Raw genomic sequence first — 23,084 nt, forward strand, 5'->3', positions numbered from 1 at the left:
TGCAAACAGCACAAATATTCAGTTTACAGACGTACAAAGAGTTGAATATTTATTCATCTGGTTTGTGTCCTGCAGATAGAGGAAAACATTTATACATCATACATTTTTGGTTTCTTTTCGTTTTTGAATAGTGTGTTTTGTGTGTCAACATGCTCGCCTTTGAAGCCGACTCTTTTCTTTGTCTATGTTTTCCTGATACTTGCTCATGGTGACTGACACTGGGGAAATGCATTAGTGCGATGGTAGGAGGGATTACAGTGACCCCGCCTAGAGGCGAACAGACTGCAACCACACAGTGTCTACCACAAAGCTAGAGGAAGGAAATGCTTACACACACACACACACATAAGTCTGTAGCGCACACTCATTCAGTACACGCTCTGAGAGAGGTCCTTTTAAGGAAAAGGCCCTGCTCTTGCCTTAATGCTGAGTGGAGCAAAGGGAATGCCTTCAAATACAGAAATCTAAATACATACACACATTTGCACATTGTCGTAACTGCATGTCCGCGTGGGGCTCAAGATTCTCACAAGATTGTATACTTCTAAATAAAGTCCACTACATCTGTTCAGAGATTAAAGGACACTTGATATTCTGTTTATAACACTGCTAATCCAGTCTACTGTGACATTCTGCAGTGTAAAGTCTGTTCTCTGTTTGTTTTTACTGATTTAACATGCTCAAGTTTTAGAAGCACTACTTCAGTATAACTGTACATTCCACACTTTTGGTTAAAGGGCCTATTTATTTTTCAGGTTTGGTGAAATGTATGGCAAGCTTACTCCCCAACAATTCACCGCAAATTTCACATGTCTATAAAGAAATCTGTGGAGGAACTGGACCCCTGCTCACATGTGTGTTCAGCATTTATAGATGTGTAGATGTATGCCACTTTAGCCCAGCTGAATTAGCAGCTGTCTCACCTACTTTTTTTCTATTTTCTGTCCCTGTTTCTATTTCTTTCTTCATCTTCTCCCCCAGGCCGAGGCCAGGCTGGCAGCGAAGAGGGCAGCCAGGGCAGAGGCCAGAGAGATCCGCATGAAGGAGCTGGAGAGACAGCAGAAAGAGGTACAAGGCCACATACACTCTCACCTTTAAAACTGTGATACAAGAGACGTCTTATGGCTCATTGCAAAGGGCATCACTTCCTGTCGTATGGCCTAGTGCAAGGTTCCCACATGTCCTCAAAAACCTAGGCAAAACAGTAACATGTCCTTAAAAATCCTTGTGGTGTCATGGAATATGATTTCAACATTCTCCGAGAAACTATTAATCTATCAATCGGAGCTCCTTAAAACAGATAACATTGAAGTTATGTTCAGGACTATATTAACATTAGAAATGGTAATGTTTATTAAAAATTGTACTTGAACAAGCTGTTATGTTTGCATGCTGTACCTGCTACTGCATCAAAAATTAATACATTCAGGAAGTCTGTTTTATCCTCATGAAACTGCTTTAAAGTCTTTTTCTGGGGTAAACAATGTGGCATCGGATCAGTGCATAGACTCGTACTCGCCCATACTCAATCTGTGAATTTAGGAAATATCGATATTGAAACAACTCTAGCTAAAATACATTGCCACAAGTGGTGTGCATCAAGCAAACCTAATTGATTTCATTTTTTTGGTAAGGCAGGTGCCAGATCCTTTTGAAAGCTCTTTTTTTACTTAGTCTTATTTTCATTTTTGAAAGAAAGAGACGTTAGAAAAAGTAAGAAGGAGAAGATGGCTGAAGCGAGAGATGCCCAAACCAGCATTGTTACTTGGTTATACTAATAAAGTGTGTAATTTTTTCTAAGCATGTAAGAGATTATTTCATAGAAAAGTTATAGTCCTAGACTGTACGTCTTCTAAACCAGACTTCCACAGAGAGGAACATATTAGTGCATGCCTCCACTTGTGTCTGTCATACAAGATCATCATTTAAAAATGTCCTGGAAATGTCCTTGAAAAGGATCTTTAGAAAAGAGTGTGAACCCTGCTTGTGGCATATGTTGGTTTGAAACATTTCTAGGAGAGTTTAATCCATGTCCATCCATCAGTAAATGTCTTAATGTGACTTAATGGGTACTTTATATTACACCGACACCAAACCAGCTTAACATATTTATGCAACATTATTACATTCAAGTCTGACTGAGTGGGTCTGTTGTCACATAGCTTGAGAATGCATTACCCTAAATAACAAGAGGATTTCAGCAGTCTTGTCGGTGCTTTGTTGTTGACAGTTCAGACCTAAAGCATTTCCTGTCGACAGCGCTTTAAGCTGGGACTTTTAAATCCCGGAGGGGGTCATGGGTCAGAGGTGTAAACAGGCTGCTGTAACTGCATCACTGAGGAGAATTGCTGGGGATTTTCCAGCGGTCTAATTGTTCATAGAAAGTGCAGAGAAGGTGCTGGGAGAACATCTCCTCTTTCTCCCTCATTGAGATATTCTGCATCCGGCCTCGCCCCTCCCACCACTGCTCATGTTCGAACTCACACTCACGTTGAGACTCTTTGGTTGAGCATCCTTTATTAGTTTCTGTTGTTTGTTAGCTTGTTAATAAAGGTTTCACGTTTATTTGGCGGTGTTGTGTTGAATAGTATTTCATGGGGTGGAACGGTTTATTAAAAAAATCTGTCCCGTTCGGTACGCTTGTCACGGTTCCGGACACGTGTTTACCGTTTGGTTTATGACATGCGTAGCGTAAGCCTTGCGCCATATTTATATGATTATATACCAGATACTGCACTTTATTTCCAAGTGGAAAAAGTAATGTGACAATCGGGGAAAGAAAATATTATGGACATTGTATTTTTTGTTCATTTTCAAGGAAAGTCTAGTGCTGGTTGAGTTTTTTCTTTACTTTATGTTGAAGTCCTTTGCCTGTAATGTGACAATAAAAATAAGAAAGTAAAATTATTTTCATTTAACAGCCATTTTCCTGTTTCTACTTTATAGGATACAATCTTTGTCAGAGATACATGTAGCCCAGGGCTATTCAATTGGATCCAGCCTGCGGGGGAATATTAACTGGCCCTTTGAGTAGAAGTATCTCTCGTATCCGTCTCAGCGCTACCGTCTCATCGCTAACGTCTCAGCGCTAACGTCTCAGCGCTAACGTCTCAGCGCTACCGTCTCATAGCTACCGTCTCATAGCTACGTCTCAGCACTACTGTCTCATAGCTACCATCTCAGCGCTACTATCTCAGCGCTACCGTATCAGCGCGTCAAATACCGCTATGCTGGGAGACTTGCTCCATGCGCCCCCCTGTAGGCGCGCGGCCACAACGCTACGCACATTACCGCTACGCTCTTCTTCGTGGGTTTCTGAATCCTCTTGGCAACAGCTTGCCAAGCTCTGCTCTGTTGTTACAGAAAAAAACGCCAGTTCACCAGATAATGGACAGAGAAGTTTTTGTTTCTGTCACTGTGAAGCCTGTATTTACTCTGCAACCATATCTGAGTGTAAAGAGGACAAGTTGATCAGGCATTTTCAGAAAAATCCTGCTACTCTGCATTTATTTTAAGTTAATTTGTGTCAGCCCAGTTTTTGATGAATAAACTAATATTTCATATGTGCTTGTCAGCCTGGTAAAGTAACTAGTAATTGAAGTAATTAGATAAATGCAGTAAAGTAACAAGTAGAATATTTCCACTGATTTGTAGAGGAGTAGAAGAATAAAGTAGCATTTAAATAAAATACTCAAGTAAAGGACGAAGAGCCTCAACCTTTACTTTAATCCAATAATTGAGTGAAAACCTCTGGTTTACAGGATTGTTCATATAACAAGGATTGTTTTTGACAAGCTTGTTGCACAAGCCTATGACTTATATTTACTTTGATAAAATAAAGACAATGTATGTGCTCCTATGTTGCTGTAGTGTTTTACAATATCCATTAATGTGATGCTTTTATTTTTCCAGAACCCTCATTTTGGATAATTTTTTTCAACCGGCCCCAATTCATAATTAATTGAATAGCCCTGATGTAGCCTATTTCAGTCAGTTCAGTGATTGCTGTTTGTGCGTATTTTAGTGAAGGAAAACCTTTTTTCTTCATTTAAAAAAAAAAAAAAGATTTTATAATGTATAAGTGTTTATATTCTTACCTAGAAGGCAAACAATAGTTTAACTTTTTGCCAAATAAATATATAAACGAGTAAATGCAGGAATGTCTCTCCTACTGTTTCAAAGTCTCACTTCACTTTAATTTAAGATTATTCATTCAGTTTTTGTATGATTGCATGACATGTCCTTAAGAATATCTGATTAAAAAGTAACCGAACACCGTGACCCCAAAACCGTGATATGAACCGAACAGTGGATTTTGTGAACCATTCCACCCCTAGTGTTTCACATATCAGACAGTGATTGGTTATTGGATTAGTGACATACAAACTAAATCTGTCTGGGAGATGTTTGAATTTCAAATTGCAGAGAAGTGCACAGACATGTCCTCCTTCAGGAGAGGAATGTGAAAACAATTGCTCAGATATATCACTATACTCAATGTCAGACAGTTTAGAGGACAGAAACAGAAGAAAAACACTTTTTTGAGTGGAAGGGGAACTTTATAGGCCATCTAAACATAGAAGCTTTCTTATCTGGGATATAGGTTATTTGATGTCACTTGTGCTGCTACTTGTCCCACACTGATTAAAGTGGTTTTGTGTTAAAGCAGTGTTTCTTACAAATAACATGAGTGAACATTAAGTAATTAACTCAGGTATTCTTATCTCTTATCCATAAGGCTCCATTGGTTAAGGAAACATTAAATAACCAAAAGAAAGGTTAAATGAAATGTTAAATGTGAACATTTTCTTTACATTGCAGCACTGTGATGTTAGCACACAGTCCGTCAAAGCCAGGCGATGAAAGTTCTTAAAGAGGCTCACGATTTACTCTTTCAAGTAGGGTTTGAACCGTTTCCAGCTTCTCAGGCCAAATAGAAAAAAAAAAAACTCCAAGACTGGAAACTTGTCAAGTCACAGATTTAATTGGATCTGTTCTTGAAATGGCAAGAAGCTCTGGAAATGAAAAAAAAGGCATACTCTAATATCAAGGTCACAGTTTTCACAATTATTAATCAGGGAATTTACACTTGAGATCAAAATTAGAGAACAAGAATATCCACTGTGGCTATAACACCGCTGTACTAGCATGTTTGTTTAAATAACCAAGGTACAAAATCTTTATTTTGTGAAAAAAGCAGTGAGCTATATTAGAAAACACTTCCAGATACCTCACAGTTATTGGTGTTAATCTGGCACCTGGTGACAATTGACTTAATCGTTGGACACACGCTATTTATCTGACTGAAAGCCCACTCTGCATTTACCAAACCTCATCAGCAGAAAAAAATAAAAAGGCTAGACTTGCCTTTGCTGAGGAGCATATTGTGTGGACAGAGGAGAACTGGTCCAGAGTGACGTCAGTGATGAGAGGATGTTCAGTTTATTTGGGTCTGATGGATGGCGTAAGACTGGGGAGAGACTGAACCCAAAGTGTGTAAAGAAGTCAGTTCCATTTGGAGGAGGAAGTGTCATGGTTTGGGGATGTTTTCTGCAGCAGGAGTTGGGCCTCTTGTACAGCTCCATGGCAGGGTGAATGCAAATGTTTATGTGAACCTCCTTCAGCAACATGCAACACCTTCACTGCAATTGTCTCCCAATCAGCTGCAATTTTCATACAAGACAATGTCCCCTGTCTCACTGTAAAACAGGTGAAGCAGTTCCTTGAAGCTACGAATACTGAAACAATGAAATGGCCAGCCCAGAGTCCAGATCTAAACCCCATAGAGAATCTCTGGAAAATCCTTAGAGACAAAGTGTAAGAAACCCAGTCCAGTTAGTGAACTGTGGAAGAGACTGAGTCAGAATGGACCAAGATCAAAGCAGAGCAGTGTGAGAAACTAGTGATGTCCTGTGGGCGCAGATGTGCAGAAGTCATTCAAAGCTGTGGCCTCTACACTTCCTGTTCATTTTTGAATCCTAGAGAAGAAAACATTGTTGAAATCTTCTCTTCTGACACAATGAACACTGTTCTCTAATTTTGATCACTGGTTTTTTTCCACAAAACAAATGTTATTTTATTGAATTGCCTTGGTTATTTTGAAACAAATATGCTAGTACAGCAGGGGTATAGCCACAGTGGATATTATATCAAATTCTCAACGGTAAAAAATAACAGTATTTCAGAATTTTCATCTCCAGTGTACTTTCAACAATATTGAAGGAAAGACACACAATAGCCTAGCCAACTTCATGTAGTAACAGCTAGCGTACTATTTATTCACGTCAACATAATCTGTGACACGTTCATAGGTTGGATGACTATCTCAAAGATGGTGGAACATATTCATAGCCTTGGAACCGTTGCTGTCACTTTTCAAATTGTGCTCCTATAACAACTCTGTTAATTTGTAGATATGTCAAAATGCTTCCATGCTGCTGATTTTAGGCGCCTTTAAGGTAGATAAAAGGCAGGAATGTCAGTTGCCCCTGACATTTTTACAGCTTTTTTTCCTCAGCGCACAACTCGCACACTCGCAAGATCATTTTTCACAGGGCAACAATGCAGGAATCTAATATAATAAGTTATGTAACCATGATGTTATGTAACCTCGATTTATGTAAAATGCTTGATGACATCATTTTTGGCTTGGCATCTTTGCGCCAAGGACACTACAGTTACCGTAATCCTACCTTATTATAGAGGAGCGCCATTGAGCCATTTTCAGAAGCATCTTATGCGGAACTTCTGTTGAAGTAATGTTTTACTTCTGATGGCAAAAAGGTGTCTTTGAACACTCATTCAAAGACCACTCATGTTGATGCTACACGTTCACAGCTTATATCTGCACGCTGTTGTCTGTTTACATTTGTCTGTCTCGCAGCAATATAGCACATGTTTCGTTGCTCAGTCAGAGTTATTTTGGTTCTTGAAAATAGAAAATAAACTGAGGTTCCAGACTAACAATCATTTGATCTCAACTACACACCTTTTAAAGTTTTGTGACTGCTCAGTTATTTGGCCAGGTGCGTAAACAGGTGGAAGCTAGGACCCAAATATTCGACTATTCGAATATTTGTTAGTTGGGTAGGTGTTCAGTTTTAATTTTTGATATTTGGATGTTTTTTTTTGTTGTTTTTTTTTAAAACAATCCTTAGAAAAAGGCCTTTAAACGTGCTGTCAGCAACATTTGTTTGATCATATTCACTGAAGCCGACACTCTGCTCCGATAGAACATCATAAATAATCTGGTATTAGCGCCCGTATCATCGTGTCCACTCAGCGCAGTTCACAATTCGTGCACAAGCCACAGATCCCCCCTCCCCCCTCTACCATGTTACAATATCACAGGCACATGCCTCAAGCTAGGCATACGCTAAATGACGTTAGCAGTTACTATCTATGAGTGAGTTAGCCAGCCTACCTCCATGTAGCGTGTACTCCATGCTGTTTATTGATGAGAGAAGACACGGGCACGTTCACAGGAATCTGGTGCACGCGCACTGAGGAGCACTCTGGAGAGAGCGGAGGCGCTCGGTGGTAGTGGGGGAGGGGTGTGAGAATTGGAAACATTCGAAATTTGACTGAGTCAACTCAACCTGCCAGACTTGCCGACTGCAGTTTTGATTAAACGAGAGACACGTGTTGCAGCACAGCGTTTCCATTTCAGCTCAGTGTGAGAGTCTTCACTACGTTTTGCTGTCTTTTAGGTTTTCTCTCCTCACGCTGGGGCAGGGTGTGCAGCAGACAGCCAGAGGAGCAACACTAACCTTTTGCTCTGCTACCAACACTAGCTGCTCTGTATCAACAGTGTTATGCTTAAAACAAGTGTTCCGTGCATTAGCATCACCATTAGCTGCTAATTTATTAATTCCACTGAAACACTTGCAGCGTTGTTTGTCCGTCTCAGCCGGGAACGGAAACACGTCTGTCTGAATTGCGTTATAACCAAGCAGTGTGATGTGTATACAGGTCTGTGTGATTGTACTGTAGCAAACTGGTGGGTTTTTTTCACGCAATTTAATTAAGATAATCACCATCCACGGCCGTTCATAATGCCATTACACATGGAGCTGGCTGACTGGCTCCTTCCCTTCCTTCTGATTCGTATTGAAACAGGTGCAGAACAGAAGTGTGATGGGGTTGTGTATTTGGACTGCAGGTCAGTGGTGTGTTACTCGAGTTTCTTTCTTTGGTTTGACACCTGTGACCAGTGGGAGTTGTGCTTTTCCTAGCTCACTTTTCTTAGCATGGGGTAATCCAAAAACAGACCTCTCACCTGTCAAAACTAACCTCTTAAAGGTTGCTTATGGCTGTCTCCAGAGATTAAAGTTAAAACCCCTAAAACTGCAATTACTTGTAACCCTGGTGGCCTTGAATCTAAAGGTGTTTTTTGTTGTTGGGGTTAGGGAAAAATTATAAATCCTCTGCACCACCACCACATCACAGTATATGTAATGTCTTGTTTGATATTGATATATATTGCTTGAGAGTTAACAGAAAAAATACTCTATGTTTGGCTAATCCTTTAGATTAAATACCAAGAAAAAAATTGAGGTACTTCATCACAATATTTAAACATACTGATATAAGAAATCCTAGTCATGGATATAACAGCATTGCTGACAATGCCTGAATGCAACCAAAAATAATGAAAGAAATGGCTACTGTACTTCATCTATAAACCATGTTGTCACCCATCCCTATTCTCTCTTTCCTTAAAAAATTACCACTTTATATGATAGCAAACCCTTTTTCCGTTACGGCATACTGGGATAATCAGCATTCTAACAGAACGGAATTATTCAGCAATCAAAACACAGGTGGTGAGCCCCGACAACAGTCTCAATGTGCACACACACATACAGCCGTCATACGCACTGGATTAAGGGTCATTGTTAAGCTGAGTCTGGTCAGAGTGTGAGTGGTGCACATGTTTGTGTGTCCCTTAAACCCTTTAGCTGAAATAAAGTAGCTTAGCAGGTTGTGTTTCCCTGGTCCAGCCTACTGTGGAGTAGTAGTTGTTACTGCATTGTTGACATGAGCGATGGGTCGCTTCACGATGGGTCGCTTCACGCACAACACTGACACACCGAAGACAGGACTTGAGTGTGGATTATTGACTGTATAGCAGCAAACCAGGACCGTGTGTTTGCCCAAGTGTCTGTCTGATCTGAGCTCAAATCTCAGCGCTCCATCCTGAGGTAATCCTCCCTACATGGCTGGCCGTGGTTTTACCTACTGACTGCTGAAGGATGCGATTTTTCCTGGTAACCTGAGGGCAGCAGGACGGCCGGGCGTCGGCTGGCAGGGAGGGGGCTTAGGGCTGCCCTCAGCGGGCGCCCAAGCACCCCTCCAATCAGGAAGGGGAGCTCGGTGAGTTGAGTAGAAAGGTGAAAATATGTGGGCTGATTGTGTAACTGTGGTGCCCTGCTCAACTACTAATTAGTTGTCCAGACATGTAATTGGAGATAAGTAAGCAGACAAGACCCCTCCAGTCAGTTGATGATTGCTCTGCTGTGCATTACTCATTGATCTTTTTTTGCCACATTATACTCTTGCACATGTTAATTCTCACATTTTGCCATTGTCAGTAATGGCATCTTTTATAGGCAGATGTCAAAGTTCAAAACAGAGTTAAAAAGTCAGAGCTCATCTAGCTCAGGAAGTTGCGATGCATTCATCTGTGAACTATTAAGGCAAACAGCATGTTTCTATGCTCTAACTGTGCTACAATGGGGATCTTTTATGCAGAAATAATGTGAAATTGGTGCATTCTTGTACTGGTGTCATTCATGTTCAGATATTTTAGAAATAGGTCGACCTCTACAACTCAATGACACCTGCTTGAAAGTGAGGATGACTTTGTATTCATGACTAGAGAAGCTGCAGCAGTCTGCTGAAGTACAGAGGTCGTCAGTGTGGGGACGTTGACTTGTATCTTGTCTGAACCTATAAATTAAGAGGGCAGAAGGTCACACTTCCTTTGATAATCTACAAGTGCTGTTGATCCTGAAGTGAGGTCAGCTGGGAGTTGATTTCTCAAAGCCCGAATTAAAAGCAACCAATCCATGTATTGGGCAAGCATACAAGGGAGACAGTGGTCATAAATCTGGATTAAGAAACGGTGGGATGGTTAGCAGCAGTAAGGGTGGGGTTTGTTTTCAGTGTGTGTTGGATTTGCTTGGCGGAGGTACTGGGACAAGCTCAAAGAGGCAATGCTCTTATTTGTTTTTAAATGAGCAGTGAGTTTGTTTGTTGCACTGGTGAAAAAAGATGCGGTGAAAGGAGCTGTGGCACATTTTAAAAGTTACCTTTTCAGATTAGTTCCATACTGTTTTGCTAAATCTGGCCCTGAAAGTTTGCTCAAATGCTGCGGGCAGGGCTTTTATTAGAAAAACTGCCATATTTCCTCAACGCATTGTGCTATAGCAGCTACATTTGGTGGCCGTGTATATGTGTGTATACGATGTCTGAGTGGCCATGACAAATGCGATGCCTTTGACCAATAGATGGTGCTTTAGCAGCATTATATATTTATAAAGGAAGGAATCTCTGTCTGTGTAGGCCTAGTTATTTATGACTGTCCTTCACTTATCTCCGGAACTGTTCATCCAATCAATGGTGCAAGCAGCGCTTTAAGAGGCCACGTCTCAGTTCAGTGCGTATTTCAAATGCGGCATTCCCCAGACGGGCACTGCAGTGGTTCTTTTAATGTGTCAAATATGAGAACAATATTGGGGTTAATCATATTATTTGAATGTGACCTCAGCTCGCAGCCTCCTTCTTGTTCTGTATTTCTTGGCACTACTTTCCGCCACTAATAAAAAACCTAAAGGAACCATGGGAAAATGCGTGCTAACCTGTCTCATAGGTACTCAGTAAATCTCCAGTGAAGTGTGTGTTCTAAGGTCCTGATGTGTAGCAGGGCACTTCACATTCCTCAGCACCTCTCATTAGCACAAACCTGCGTTTTCTCTGCGTGTTGTCTGTCTTCATTTGTCACACACTGCAGCTGACTCAAAGTTTTTTAAAGATTTCCCGTTTACGTGTCTTTATCACATCTCATTTTTTAAGCCTGTTTTTTTTTCTTCCCTGTTTTCATGTTTGCTATCCTCACATGTGTCTCCTCTACCTCTCATCGGTGTTGGTGTGTAGATCTTTCAGGTGCAGAAGGTAGGCCTCCCCTTGCTCATTTCCACCTCGGCCATCATTTGATTTAAGCATGGTTATGCAAGTATCCTAGGCGTGTGCATACTTAAATAATTATATAATTATTCTGGAGATAATGGAAGTCTGTTACCTGTGCTCTGTTTTCTGAACTGTTTCTGTCTTGCCCTCATATCCTGTTTCTTCTTAGAAATATTATGGCCTGGACACCAAATTAGATGACCGATCGGACAGCAAATGGGGAGATATTGAACAATGGATGGTACAGTTTCTGTGATGACAACACTAAAAATACATTTACTAAATACTATGCATGTGTTTCTTTGCATATTTTGAAGCTTTTATTGCCGTCTGTTGGAAGCCTTTTTAGTGTCCCGAGTCTGCCTTTGAATTCCAGATAATTCCTGTTAAGCCTTTATAGAAAATAACGGATTATACAGAATCAAAGCTTGGCCATTGATGATAATCCACTTATTCAAAGGAGCAGGGTGCCCGTTTGGCTTTGAATCGGCATGACCATCTGCCCCACTGGTGTGAGACTGCATGGGATTTACTGTGATGAATTTACCACTTAAGTCACTTAGTTTGAATTGTCCAAGACCATCGGAGTTGGAAACGCAGCAATGAGATTACTTATGGTGTGTGTATGTGTGACTTGTAATTTGACTAACTGCAGTGTTTTGGTTTTGTTGTTTGCTAAAGTAACTCACTTACTGTGTGTTGCCATTTGAGATAACAGTGTTTGTAACATGGGTGTGTCAGTGGCTTGTTGTCTGGATTACTGGATCAGAGTGATGGTTTTAAGAACATGCATGCCTGATTCTGTAAACAAGTGTGTACTTCACTATCAAGTAAAGTAAGGTTGATTTGTTTAAAGCAGGAACCAAAAAGCAGCTGATGCATGCTGGTGCTTTTCATTAAATTCACTTTATGTGGTGTCTACATGTGTTCATTGCTACCAAATATCATTTGGGTACCAGAACCCCCTATATAACCTACCGGCCCAAAGGGCTAGGCAGATTTCTGTGCCATTTAAATGCCATACTGGTGCGCCGAAACAGATGTTATAGGCAACAGTAGCATCACTGCACAAGAGTCATGACGCAAGTTAACTCTACACTTGGCAGCAGGTACGATATCCCACCGTGTCTACTAGCTAGCTCAAACACTGTCAATGCTTAAGGTTTAAAAGTGTGGCTCCATTTCATTTAAAAGAATTCCAACACAGGGACGTGCACCAGTCTGCAGCTAAACACCAAGTCAGTGTAACGTGAGCTAAGCAGGAGCCTGCAGCTACACTTTTCTAGACACCTTGGCCACTGTATGAATCGGAAAGACGGAGACACTACAGAATGGTCAACTCTTCCTGCTTCCCTGAAGTCAGCGGTGTGACAACATATTACCTTCTCTGTGAGTTATGTAAACAAACAGACAAACTGTAAATGAGTGGGCATGGTGCAATAAGGTGCAGTTTGTAAACTGAGAAACCCCAGCCGTACCATTCTATCATCTAGTTATTTTTTATGTTTAACGGAAGAAGAATTTGAAAATGATGAAGATTTTAAAAATATCCATTCAGCCAACAGTAAGGTTTTAGCCCCGGTATAAAAACAGAAACAAATGATACCCAACTCTTAATGTCATAGTATTCGATGAATGTATGACTAAAAAACTAAACAATCGCAGTATATCACATATCATGATTTAAAATGAAATTAAAACTCATAGAGATTTTCAGTGACTTTAAAGCAAACTTTTTGGTTGGAATGAAAACATGCAACTTGTCCTTGGAGTGGTCACCACTGTATTCAGTTAAAAGACATTTTTATACAGTTACCTCCCTCATCCATCTGTCTTGTTGATCTTTTGACATCTCTCTCCTCCTTTGCACCCTTCACCTCCTCTCTTCTCCATCTGCACCCCTCCCCTCCTTCATCCAGGAGGACAGTGAGAGATACTCACGTTCTTCACGGATACACACGGTTTGTAACCCTCCCTCTGTTTCCATCTCCTCGTGCCTTTCCTCTCAAATCTTGTCCTCCACCACTTGGAAAATGTTTCATTGAATACATGAAAATGTCCTGGGAGACCACAGGGAGAAACCCAGTATCTGATGTTGACTTCAGGTCGATACATTACTGTATACCGTATATGTATATGCACACCCCATAAATACTCAGATGGCAGGGCAAATTTATTTATATAGCACAATTTGTACAAGCAGCAATTCATAGGGCTTTACAGAAAAGAAATAACAATAAAATAGATAAAAGAATAACATCGTAAAAACAGCAGAATAATCATACAATGCAGGACAATAAAATAGCCAGTAATTAAAAATTATAATAAGCAATAAGACAAATGCATGAGTAGAAGAACCAATTCACTGAAACAATAAAATACTATTAAAAAGCACATAAAAGGGTTAGAATTAGGAAGTTAATATTCCATACGTAGTGGGTTATGAAAAAGCTGCAGGAAACAAAAGTGTTTTTAGGCCTGATTTCAAAGAGCTGACTGTGTCTGTGCACACGTCAGTAGTTCAGGGAGCTTGTGCCACAGGTGTGGAGCATAAAAACTGAACGCTGTGTCAGCCTTTTTAGTTCTGAGCCTGGGAACAGGGAGTAAACGTGTCCCTGCAGACCTGAGGAGTCTGGGTGTTTCACATACAGGGAGCCAGTGCAGGGATTTAAGGACAGGTCAATTTTCTTAGTGTTGGTCAAGACTCTGGCAGCGGCATTCTGGATAAGCTGCAGTTGTCTTGATTGATTTTTTTCTCTATCTGTAAAAATGCCATTACAATAATCTAACCTACCACCTAGATGGTGGCCATTCGTAGAAGTGATTGGGGTCATAAAAATAGAAACCTATGCTAAATAAAAGAAAAGGAGATAACTATGCTGGGTTTACTATGTACAGGTACAGTACTCTATACTGTAGTACAGGGAACATGACCCTTACCCCTCAATAGTTTTTCTGTGGACTTTAGTAGCTTTATCTACCCTAACATACAAAAACATTGTTTGTTTACCAGTTTATATTTAACAATGCGATGCATCACAGTCCTGAAGTAAATTTTGAGATGTGATGTTTTATGTTTCTTTGTACCGTTAATTAAACAGTCTCATCGCAGCAGGATACGTCCTGTCATAATCCACCGTTGACTGTCATTGTTGTCGTAAAATCACACAGTGATTGAGTTTTCCAAACCCTAACCATCCCTTTCAATCTCTCACTCTCTCACACAGGTGTCAGACGACGATGAGCGCATGTCAGTGGGAAGCCGGGGCAGTGTCAGGGTCAGTATCACTCAAACTGCACATGCATTCAAAATCCAAAGACTTTCTTCAACGATTATCGAATACCCTTTTGCTTTTTGATCAATCGAGATGGACCTTGTGAACCTTTTGGTTATGTGGAGGCAGTGTGTCTGTCCTCGGTAACTTACCAAGGTGCTGTCAGCGTGTTGGCACTTGTCGGTGACAATGTTATTGTGTCTTCTGCACAGTCGGATCTTGATGCAGTTGGGGCTTATGGTGGAGGGGTAAGGGTTGATATTTTGGAAAGACGCACTGATATTTTGTGTGAATGAATTGTTGTTTGACTAACAGCTGGTTCCTCAAGGCACAGAGTCAATCTGTTTTATCTTTATGGAGTTATTTTATTGTATTTAATCAAGAGCCTAGTCTTTCGGTTTGAGCGCATCATTTGCTGATTTCATGTTCAGATTTGTCATTCTGTCCTTCAAACTCATAGTATTTTACTCTCAGATCAGTCTGGTAACGTGCGGCAGAGAAAATTTGGAGAAGGTTGCCCAAGCGACCAAACCAATCAGCATCGAGCAAGCCACTCGCTAAAGCTATTTTCTCTTGGAGCCTTCTGTTGGAATATGGACCGAGCTCCTGAAATTGTGCCTTTGATCTGTAAATTCACGTTACACAACGGCAAATATCCTTTACCGACATGTTTTCTACTTTCTGAGCTTTCCCTCGACGCTTTGTTAGTACGTAATATGCTTCGTTGAGCTGATTGGTTGGGTTGGGCTGTCTACCACTAACATACTCTAGGTGGTGATAGACAGATGATTTATCCAATCAGCATCCCACTCTTCCCAAAAGATCTCCAACTGAGAGTTCCCAGATGAATATGCTGAGCAAATATGAATAATGAGAATCAATCCATCTGGCAGAGTCAGGTTATCAAACTCTGCCCTCGCATTCAAATAGCTCCTTCTTGTGCTCAAATAGTTTCTTTTTGCATTCACAGTTATTCTGCTTCTGCTCAAACTGTATGCTTGTGCGCGAATATACTGTCATTCACACATAGATATGTTTTTGCTTGCATAGATTCCCTGCTCCCAGCTTCAGCTCTTTTCCTCACACTGCTTCTGTGTGCTCTCTAGAATTTTCCCAATGGAGTGAGGATATTTTTCGGAAATGAGGACATTTTTGCCGTTCCTCACTTTATTAAAGGCCTGTTTGGGGGTTAAAATTAAATTCCGGCGTAAAATCATCCCATGGCCTTTTTTTACACTTGCACACATCAAATAAGCCATTTCGTGTAACAACTATTAACAGAGAAGTCCTGAGGAGTCGCTAACAGCCCGGACATGGCTAGCACTGATTAGCTCGGGGCATTAAGGTGAAGGCATTAAAACGTCTTTTTTAACCACTAATACTGCTCAAAATAACAGCAAACCTCTGCAGCAGCATGAGAAGAGTCCCTACACAGAAAACAAAGCACCAACAACGTAGTTAGTGAACCCAGAGTTTATTAAAAGAGTGTTTTAAAGACTTACCTACTGGCCCCTGTACCAGCTCCTCTCATAGTAAAGTCCATTCAAGTGGATTACCAAAGTCAATCCCAAAGGAAGGAGCCCATTGGTGCTTTGTTTTCTGTGTAGGGACTTTTCTCATGCTGCTGCAGAGGTTTGCTGTTATTTTGAGCAGTATTAGTGGTTAAAAAAGACATTTGAATGCCTTCACCGTACTGCCCCGAGCTAATCAGTGTTAGCCACGTCCGGCTGTTAGCGATTCTACCGGATATCTCTGTTAATAGTTGTTACACGAAAAATAACTGTGTGGATGGCTTATTTGATGAGTACAAGTGTTGAAAAAGACCATGCGATGATTTAACACCGGAATTACACTTTAAGACCTTGTTTTAAGGTTCAGGTCTGAATTAGGTTTAGGTTGGAGTTAGGCATTTAGTTGTTATGGTTAGGGTAAGGGGCAATGAAATGCATTATGTCAACTTGTGTCCTGACAGAAATAGATGTACAAAAATGTGTGTTTGTTGCCAGATGAACAGTTTATACTTTTATAGTTATGATACATTTTTGATACTTTTGGTCATCTCTGATGAATGTGGACTGTCGGTCTGTTCAGTTTCGTGCGATCCTATCAGGTGATCATGTTCGGTCACGTACTTGTTTTCGCTGTTGTGAAGGAACATGGACTACTTTGGAGTTAGATGTGATTTTGACAAAAAGAACACTGTGTTAAAGAGCTCCAACTAAAACACAGTCCACACTATTTTAGGCTCTGTTATGTCTCAAAATGTTAAGTGCCATTTCTTCCGTGCTCTGTAATGTGGAAAAATTCTTCATACTTATCATGGTTATAGGCGTGCAAGACCCAGGACATATTTGGCTACATCAGTGTATTTGCTGTATCAGTTAGTTTTTTCATATAACTTCATGTTAATCCATTGTGGCCTTTTCTTGTCTGGCTATTGTAAAGAGTCCGTTGTGCATGTAAGTGTTGTGTGTTCTTTGGATTTTTCTATTAATAATGACAGTAACAATAATGTTGTTAGTGTGTATATACAAGTGTTCAGAGGTAAGAAAATAATTGTCCTGATATCATCGTTCACTCTTTACTGTTCTCCCTCTTCTCTCTTAATATAAGGACTCCTCTTCACATAAGAAGTCAAAGAAAAAGAAGAAACATAAGCACAAAGACAAAGATGTATGTAAAAGCTCAGCTTTTGTGTATCACACAGAAATTGCACTCGTCTCACTCGTCTTCTTTATTCACAGAGGAACGGCTATGACGATGATTACAGTGTAATATCCAGCAGGGTCAGTAGCTGTGTGTTGAACTGATTGCACAGACATTTGGGCTGTTGTAGAATGAGGGAGTGCTTGCAAATATCTAGACAACCTGTCGCTCATGAGCCTCCTCTTTGTCATGCTGCCAGAGCTCAAGACTCAGTGATGACAGCAGAGTGTCCCGCTCCTCCAGGCTCGACCTAACGGTGCGTGTTGTCCCCCTCTCATCCTCAACATTATAAAGCTTAACTTTCACTTTGATGAACCAGATACTGTCTAGTGCTGGGCAGTATAACCAAACACTTGTATCACAGTATCTTATAAAGGAATACTTCACCGATGGAAACATTAATATGTATTGAAGGTGGGCCGTGTTTGTAGTCGAAATGTAACATACATTTCTAATTTGGTGCCTTTTATGGCAGAGATAAGGCAGAAAGTGACTTTATGGTGCTTGTGGATTGAAAACTCCTCCTCCCACAATGCACCACAATGCACCTCAAAGCACAGCTGCACAGGCAACTCCCACTGGTACAAAAAAACCCCTACCCCGGACAAAAAATAAATAAACAAAAAGTAATTGCATGGTACCAGGATGTTCAATCAGGTCAAGGAAAGGCAGTAAGATTCGGAGTGATGTTAACTGCTTGTCGCTATATTGCGACTTGTATAGCTATATATGAAACTCTCCTTCTTCCATATCATACTGACTACCTTCCGCCATGTTTGTTTAGTTTCTACAAAGTAACGCACATAGTTTCTGCAGGTTGCGGCCCACTTACCAAGTGAAGTCCTGCCCACTGATCTGTGATAGGTCTGAAGTGTGAGTAGTTTCGCCCCCTAAAGGCGGGTTTGAAAAATGATGAACTAGTGCTTGTAGTTTTAGCAGAGCCCGTCTCTCTCACACTTCAGATTGCCGTTGACGCAAAAAGACATTTTTTGCTACATTTTAAAGAGATTTTGCAATTATTTTAGCTATGGTCGTATATGAAAAATTCTCATTATTCAGGAAAGTAAAACCAGTATACCAGCTCGTCACTAGCTGAGAGTTATTTTTTGCTTTGGAAAACATACTTTGGAGGCAGAAATGATCTTATTGTTTAGAGGCAAACTGCAGTAAGTGAAGCCAGAAAGATATGTGTTCTGGTATGAAATGTAGTAAACTGGCAACTCTGATTGGTTGGTTGGTTGGTGCGTTGATCCAGGTTGAAACAGGATATCACATGTTGCTACTATGCAGGGAGGAAAAGGTTCTCATCAATGTTTTAATCTTAAGTAGAAACTAATCAATTGAAGATGATTGAACACTTCCCAGTTCCCATCTCTGCACTCCACTGCTGCACAATAATTTATACACACAAACAAAAAAAAATTCCTGTCCATCCAGCAGTAGGTGGTAATAGCACTCCTAAAAGGAAAGCAATTTTAGCCAATCACAACTCTGAAACAATTGTGAACCGAGGCCGGGCAGATTCCTTCATGTGAACTGACAGCAATAACAACTGGATAACAACTTAGTGTTTAACAGTTTTCCTCAGTTTTCCTGTCCACATGTGACTGCTGAAACTGGACTTTTCAAAAAAGTTCACCCTGGACTCCGGTTACAAAAAACTCCTGTTTCAGGAGCCCACAACTGCAGTTACATGTGGATCAAGGCCAAACCGTGCAGAGAAACACACGGTTTAAAAAATACGTATGAATAAGACTTGCCTACAGAAGTCAGTATTAAGCCAGAGAAAAAAGCTTGCTTGGATCAAAACCATAATAAACAATAATATTCACTCTTGTAGAACTAAGAACAGAAGCTCGTCAACACACATAAAGTAACATTTAATTCAAAAAGCCTCCTGGGGCTTGTGCTTATCTATCATGGCTTGATGACCTAGTTCTTTGATTTGAACTCATTATTTCTACCTCTGACATATTTATTTAAGTACACCTCCATAAAGCATAAGTTTCCAAACCAGCAGCTATGAATCAGTATACTGTAACAGCATGTGATGTGTCAGTGAGTTGAATCTGGGTGATGCTGAAACAGAGCTGTGTCAGACAGGTGTACTTAGCGTGATTTTGGATTGTTGGTTAAATCTTGTCACCTGTGCTCCCTGACCCTCAGAGCTCCAGACTAAGTGATGACACCCGGGTGTCTCGTGCTTCCAGATTAGACCTGCAGCCGGTGGGTGGCACTGCACTGGAGACTTTTTTTCTCTCATACCACTAATGGCCTTTAGACCAGACTTCTCTTACTGTCTAGTTGTGTTCATTAACAAAATGAATTTGATTATCAACTGCTTACAACAAGAGAATCATTGTTCTGGATGCATGTAGTGCGCTGCTAAACATTTTCTAATCAAGCCGTCCTGTGTTTTACTAAAGAATTCATGTAGGTGCATGTATTCTTTTCTTTTCTGTATTGAATTTCTACGACTTCCTCATGGTTGTGGAGTCTCTGTGCTGTATTTCACATGGAGTGAGCACTGACATTTTATTCAATCTATTTGTCTTAAATTCTGGGTCACAACAATCTTTGTTAGCTGTCAGTTTGGCCAGCATGCTGATTGCCTGTTTGTTGTCTGTATTTTTTTAAAAACAAGCTCATAACTTCCAGAGATGAATTTCAGGTGCACGTTACACTTTTTGGGAAGAGTTGTGCGACCTTTTAAAAAGGATCTTCCTGAACTTTCTATGCTTTTTTTCTCATCTCCATCTCCCTTCATCTCTTGACCCATTACTCTCACTTCTTTCTTCCTCTTTCCTCCCTTCAGGCCTCTTATGCTTCTTCTGACTTGTACAGCTACAATGGTCTGTCCTCGACCAGAAACCCAGGTTCAGCTTTCAATGGTTACCAGGTCTGTACACAGACATGTTATGGACACATACTGTAAACATTTGCAGGAAAAAACACATCAGATGTTGGCGCTGCTACCTGACCTTCCACCTCTCTGTGGAGAGGGACAAGAATAAGTCCAGTTACATTTCCCAACTTCATCCTCTGTTGCAGTTCTGTAGGTCACTCAGCCAGATCACCCAGCAGCTCTATCGTAGGGTTGGTTCCATTCATTTCAAGCTTACCTTTTACCCACTTTAACTTCCACGCAGTGTTGAATTACACCTGTAATTACTCACACCATTGTTCTGAAGATCACTTGAGATTGTTTAACAAATGATTTGATGAATAAAAGCTGTTTCTCACCAGTGCTTTGCCAAAATGCGGTGCAAGACTAGGGAAAATGTGTGTTGAAAATGACAGCTGTCTGCAAGACAAATTCCGCGTTGGGGATAATAAAGCTGTGCTCTTCTCTACATGTGCAATTCTTTTGTATGCACACCTATCCTAGAATTAACAGCCAAACTCCATGGTCTGCGTAGGTGGAGCGGCACTGCTGTCGCTGGACCCCCAACAACGTCCATGATATCTAATTGAAGCAGAAAAACATCATATAATCATATAGCCCTCCATTTATGTTTTTTTTTGTTCATTGGTTGGTTGGTTGTTTGAGTCAGTCAAATGTTCAGTACATTCGTGCAGGCTGAAATCTAAGTCCCTCCGACTATTTCTTCTTCTTCTTTTTTTAGGCCTGTGCAAGTAGTCATAAGAACCCACAAAACAATTTTTGATACATTTGCATAGACATTTTTCAAACTAAATCCGTATTTGATGTGAAGCAGCTTTAAAGTGTAATTCAGGCGCAAAATCATCCCATGGTAATTTTCGGCACTCGCATACATCAAATAAGCCATTGAAACAGTTTTTTTTGTGTAACTAACAGCCGAACGTGGCTAACACTGATTAGCTCGGGGCAGTACGGTGAAGGCATTCAAACGTCTTTTTTAACCACTAATATTGCTGAAAATAACAGCAAACCTCTGCAGTAGCATGAGAAGAGTCCCTACACAGAAAACAAAGCACCAATGGACTCCTTCCTTTTGGATTGACTTTGGTAATCCACTTGAATGGACTTTACTATGAGAGGAGCTGGTACAGGGGCCAGTTAGTGAACCCGTAGTTTATTATAAGAGTGTTTTTAAAGACTTAATAACTACATTGTTGTTGCTTCCTTGGGACCATAGGATGATTACACTTTAAGTTGAGGGCTACCGGTGAAAAGCTTGATCACTTCTTAAATTCACTGAGCATCGATGTCCGTCATTTCAGCTTTTAATGGAGCCACACATCAGGCACTTAAGTCAGGCCGTGGTTTAACACCATAGAAAGTAGAAAAGCATGTCATTGTCTGTTTACTCTTCTGAAACACAAGCATACTGCTTACACTGTATATGTGTGTTACATGTGATGGTGCAGAGCGCCTTATATGAAGACAGTCTGTGCAGTGGGTCACAGCGAGTCACTGGCTCCAGCTCTCATGTAAGATTTTCTTGGTATTGTTGGTTTGACAGTGTGAAAAGTGTTTTGTCTTGCTGGATTGATAATATTAACAGTTACAAGGAGAATGCTTAGAAATTCAGTGTGAATGTAATTCTACCTTCTACGTATTTTGAGTGGGGTTTTTTTGCTGCTGCATGGGAGATAGTTTTGGATTTTAATGTAATTGGATTTGATTATCTGTGAGTTGTTAAAATGGGATGTAGATGTACATTTTGCATGAAGCGGATTGTGATTGGGGCATCAGTCCCCTCCCGCATGCATCTGCTACTAGTCTCATGAGTGTGAGTATGCATATGCTTGTGTTTGACTCCACACATAGACTCAAACGTAATGGTGTGTTTTCTCTACAGCCTTTAGAGTACACTAGTTATCGCAGCTCCGGCTCCAGAGCCTCCTCCAGGGCCAGTTCAGCCCGCGCCAGCCCAGTGGTGAGCCCTCACTGCCCCAGACACCCTGCTACCAACTCTGGGCTTTAGATGCCCACTTGTCCATGAGGCTTTGCTAACACACAATATAAGGCTATGACTTAATTTACAGTAACAGCCATCATGCCACTTACACTACAACATTTGGATGTACTGTTAGAAAATTTCGAGGGATAATTAGATTGTGTTTATTTTGGCTGTTATGTAGATTCAGCTTTGATAATAAACAATGTGTAAACATCATTTGTTTTGTGTGCAGATTAGAAGCAGGTATTTCCTGGTAGACCCGTATTGCACAGACATGACAAGCTGTTTTTAACATTAGTGAGCCATCAATTAAAGCTCAGGGAGCACATAACCACCTGCAACTCTCCCAGGTTCAAAAGTAATCACATTAATGCTTGATATATAAAATGCTAGTCTGAAGAGTCTGCGGCCATCTGGACTGGAGCTATCTGTCACAAGCCTGCAGCAACGCTTTTTTTTGTATTGTGTCCTTTTGTCTTTTAAAAGTTACTGCATGGTGCCTGCTGTAGACAGGGCCTCCCCATGACAGATAAATGTGGTCCATTTCTGCTCCCTTACGTTCTTTTTATAGACAGCATGTAATATATATTTAGTGACCTATAATGGGAAATGCAGTCTCCATTATGGACCGGATGTAGCAAAACTAGATTCAAGAGTAAATATGACAATTTAGTCTTTTCAAGCACTCATCACATTCTTCATATGCTTTTCTTATTATTAATTCCTCACTGGCATGTTTCCTGAAGTGCTGACCGGCTCTGTTTTTGGCGTCTTTGTTGTTCTCTTTCGCCCCCTGGTGGCCGATGTAGGACAACTGCGGCTCTGTTGCCAGTTTTTTGAGGAGTGCGGCCAGTAGCAGTGGCCTCCGCCGGGACCTGGACGACGTTACTATTCCTGACTTCTCTCATGTGAGTCTCTTTGCACCGGCAGGAGGCCGGGGCTGTGATGTGAGCGGAGTTCCTGCCTGGTTGCTTTTTTGCCACCCGTCCTTCCTTTTCCTGCACTTCACCATACATGGAGGGCT

At 40.8% G+C, this 23,084-nt stretch overlaps 1 protein-coding gene across 9 annotated transcripts in view; it reads left to right on the plus strand.

The window, feature by feature from the left end:
* The window catches only part of lrrfip1a (leucine rich repeat (in FLII) interacting protein 1a), a 61,111-nt gene that overhangs the window by 21,723 nt on the left and 16,304 nt on the right, over positions 1-23,084 (plus strand). For 4 of the 9 annotated variants that reach the window (XM_083921541.1, XM_083921534.1, XM_083921538.1 and 1 more), the window contains exons 2-15: positions 982-1,068; positions 11,158-11,175; positions 11,360-11,431; positions 13,110-13,151; positions 14,418-14,468; positions 14,678-14,713; positions 17,079-17,138; positions 17,210-17,251; positions 17,371-17,427; positions 19,338-19,397; positions 19,987-20,070; positions 21,525-21,587; positions 21,959-22,036; positions 22,870-22,968. In XM_083921541.1, the coding sequence (XP_083777667.1) occupies positions 982-1,068; positions 11,158-11,175; positions 11,360-11,431; positions 13,110-13,151; positions 14,418-14,468; positions 14,678-14,713; positions 17,079-17,138; positions 17,210-17,251; positions 17,371-17,427; positions 19,338-19,397; positions 19,987-20,070; positions 21,525-21,587; positions 21,959-22,036; positions 22,870-22,968 (849 nt within the window). The remainder of the gene's footprint in view (positions 1-981; positions 1,069-11,157; positions 11,176-11,359; positions 11,432-13,109; positions 13,152-14,417; positions 14,469-14,677; positions 14,714-17,078; positions 17,139-17,209; positions 17,252-17,370; positions 17,428-19,337; positions 19,398-19,986; positions 20,071-21,524; positions 21,588-21,958; positions 22,037-22,869; positions 22,969-23,084) is intronic. The other 5 variants (XM_083921537.1, XM_083921542.1, XM_083921535.1 and 2 more) reach the window with 4 other exon arrangements.

Source organism: Echiichthys vipera (genome assembly GCF_963691815.1).
Source record: "Echiichthys vipera genome assembly, chromosome: 10".
Taxonomy (NCBI): domain Eukaryota; kingdom Metazoa; phylum Chordata; class Actinopteri; order Perciformes; family Trachinidae; genus Echiichthys; species Echiichthys vipera.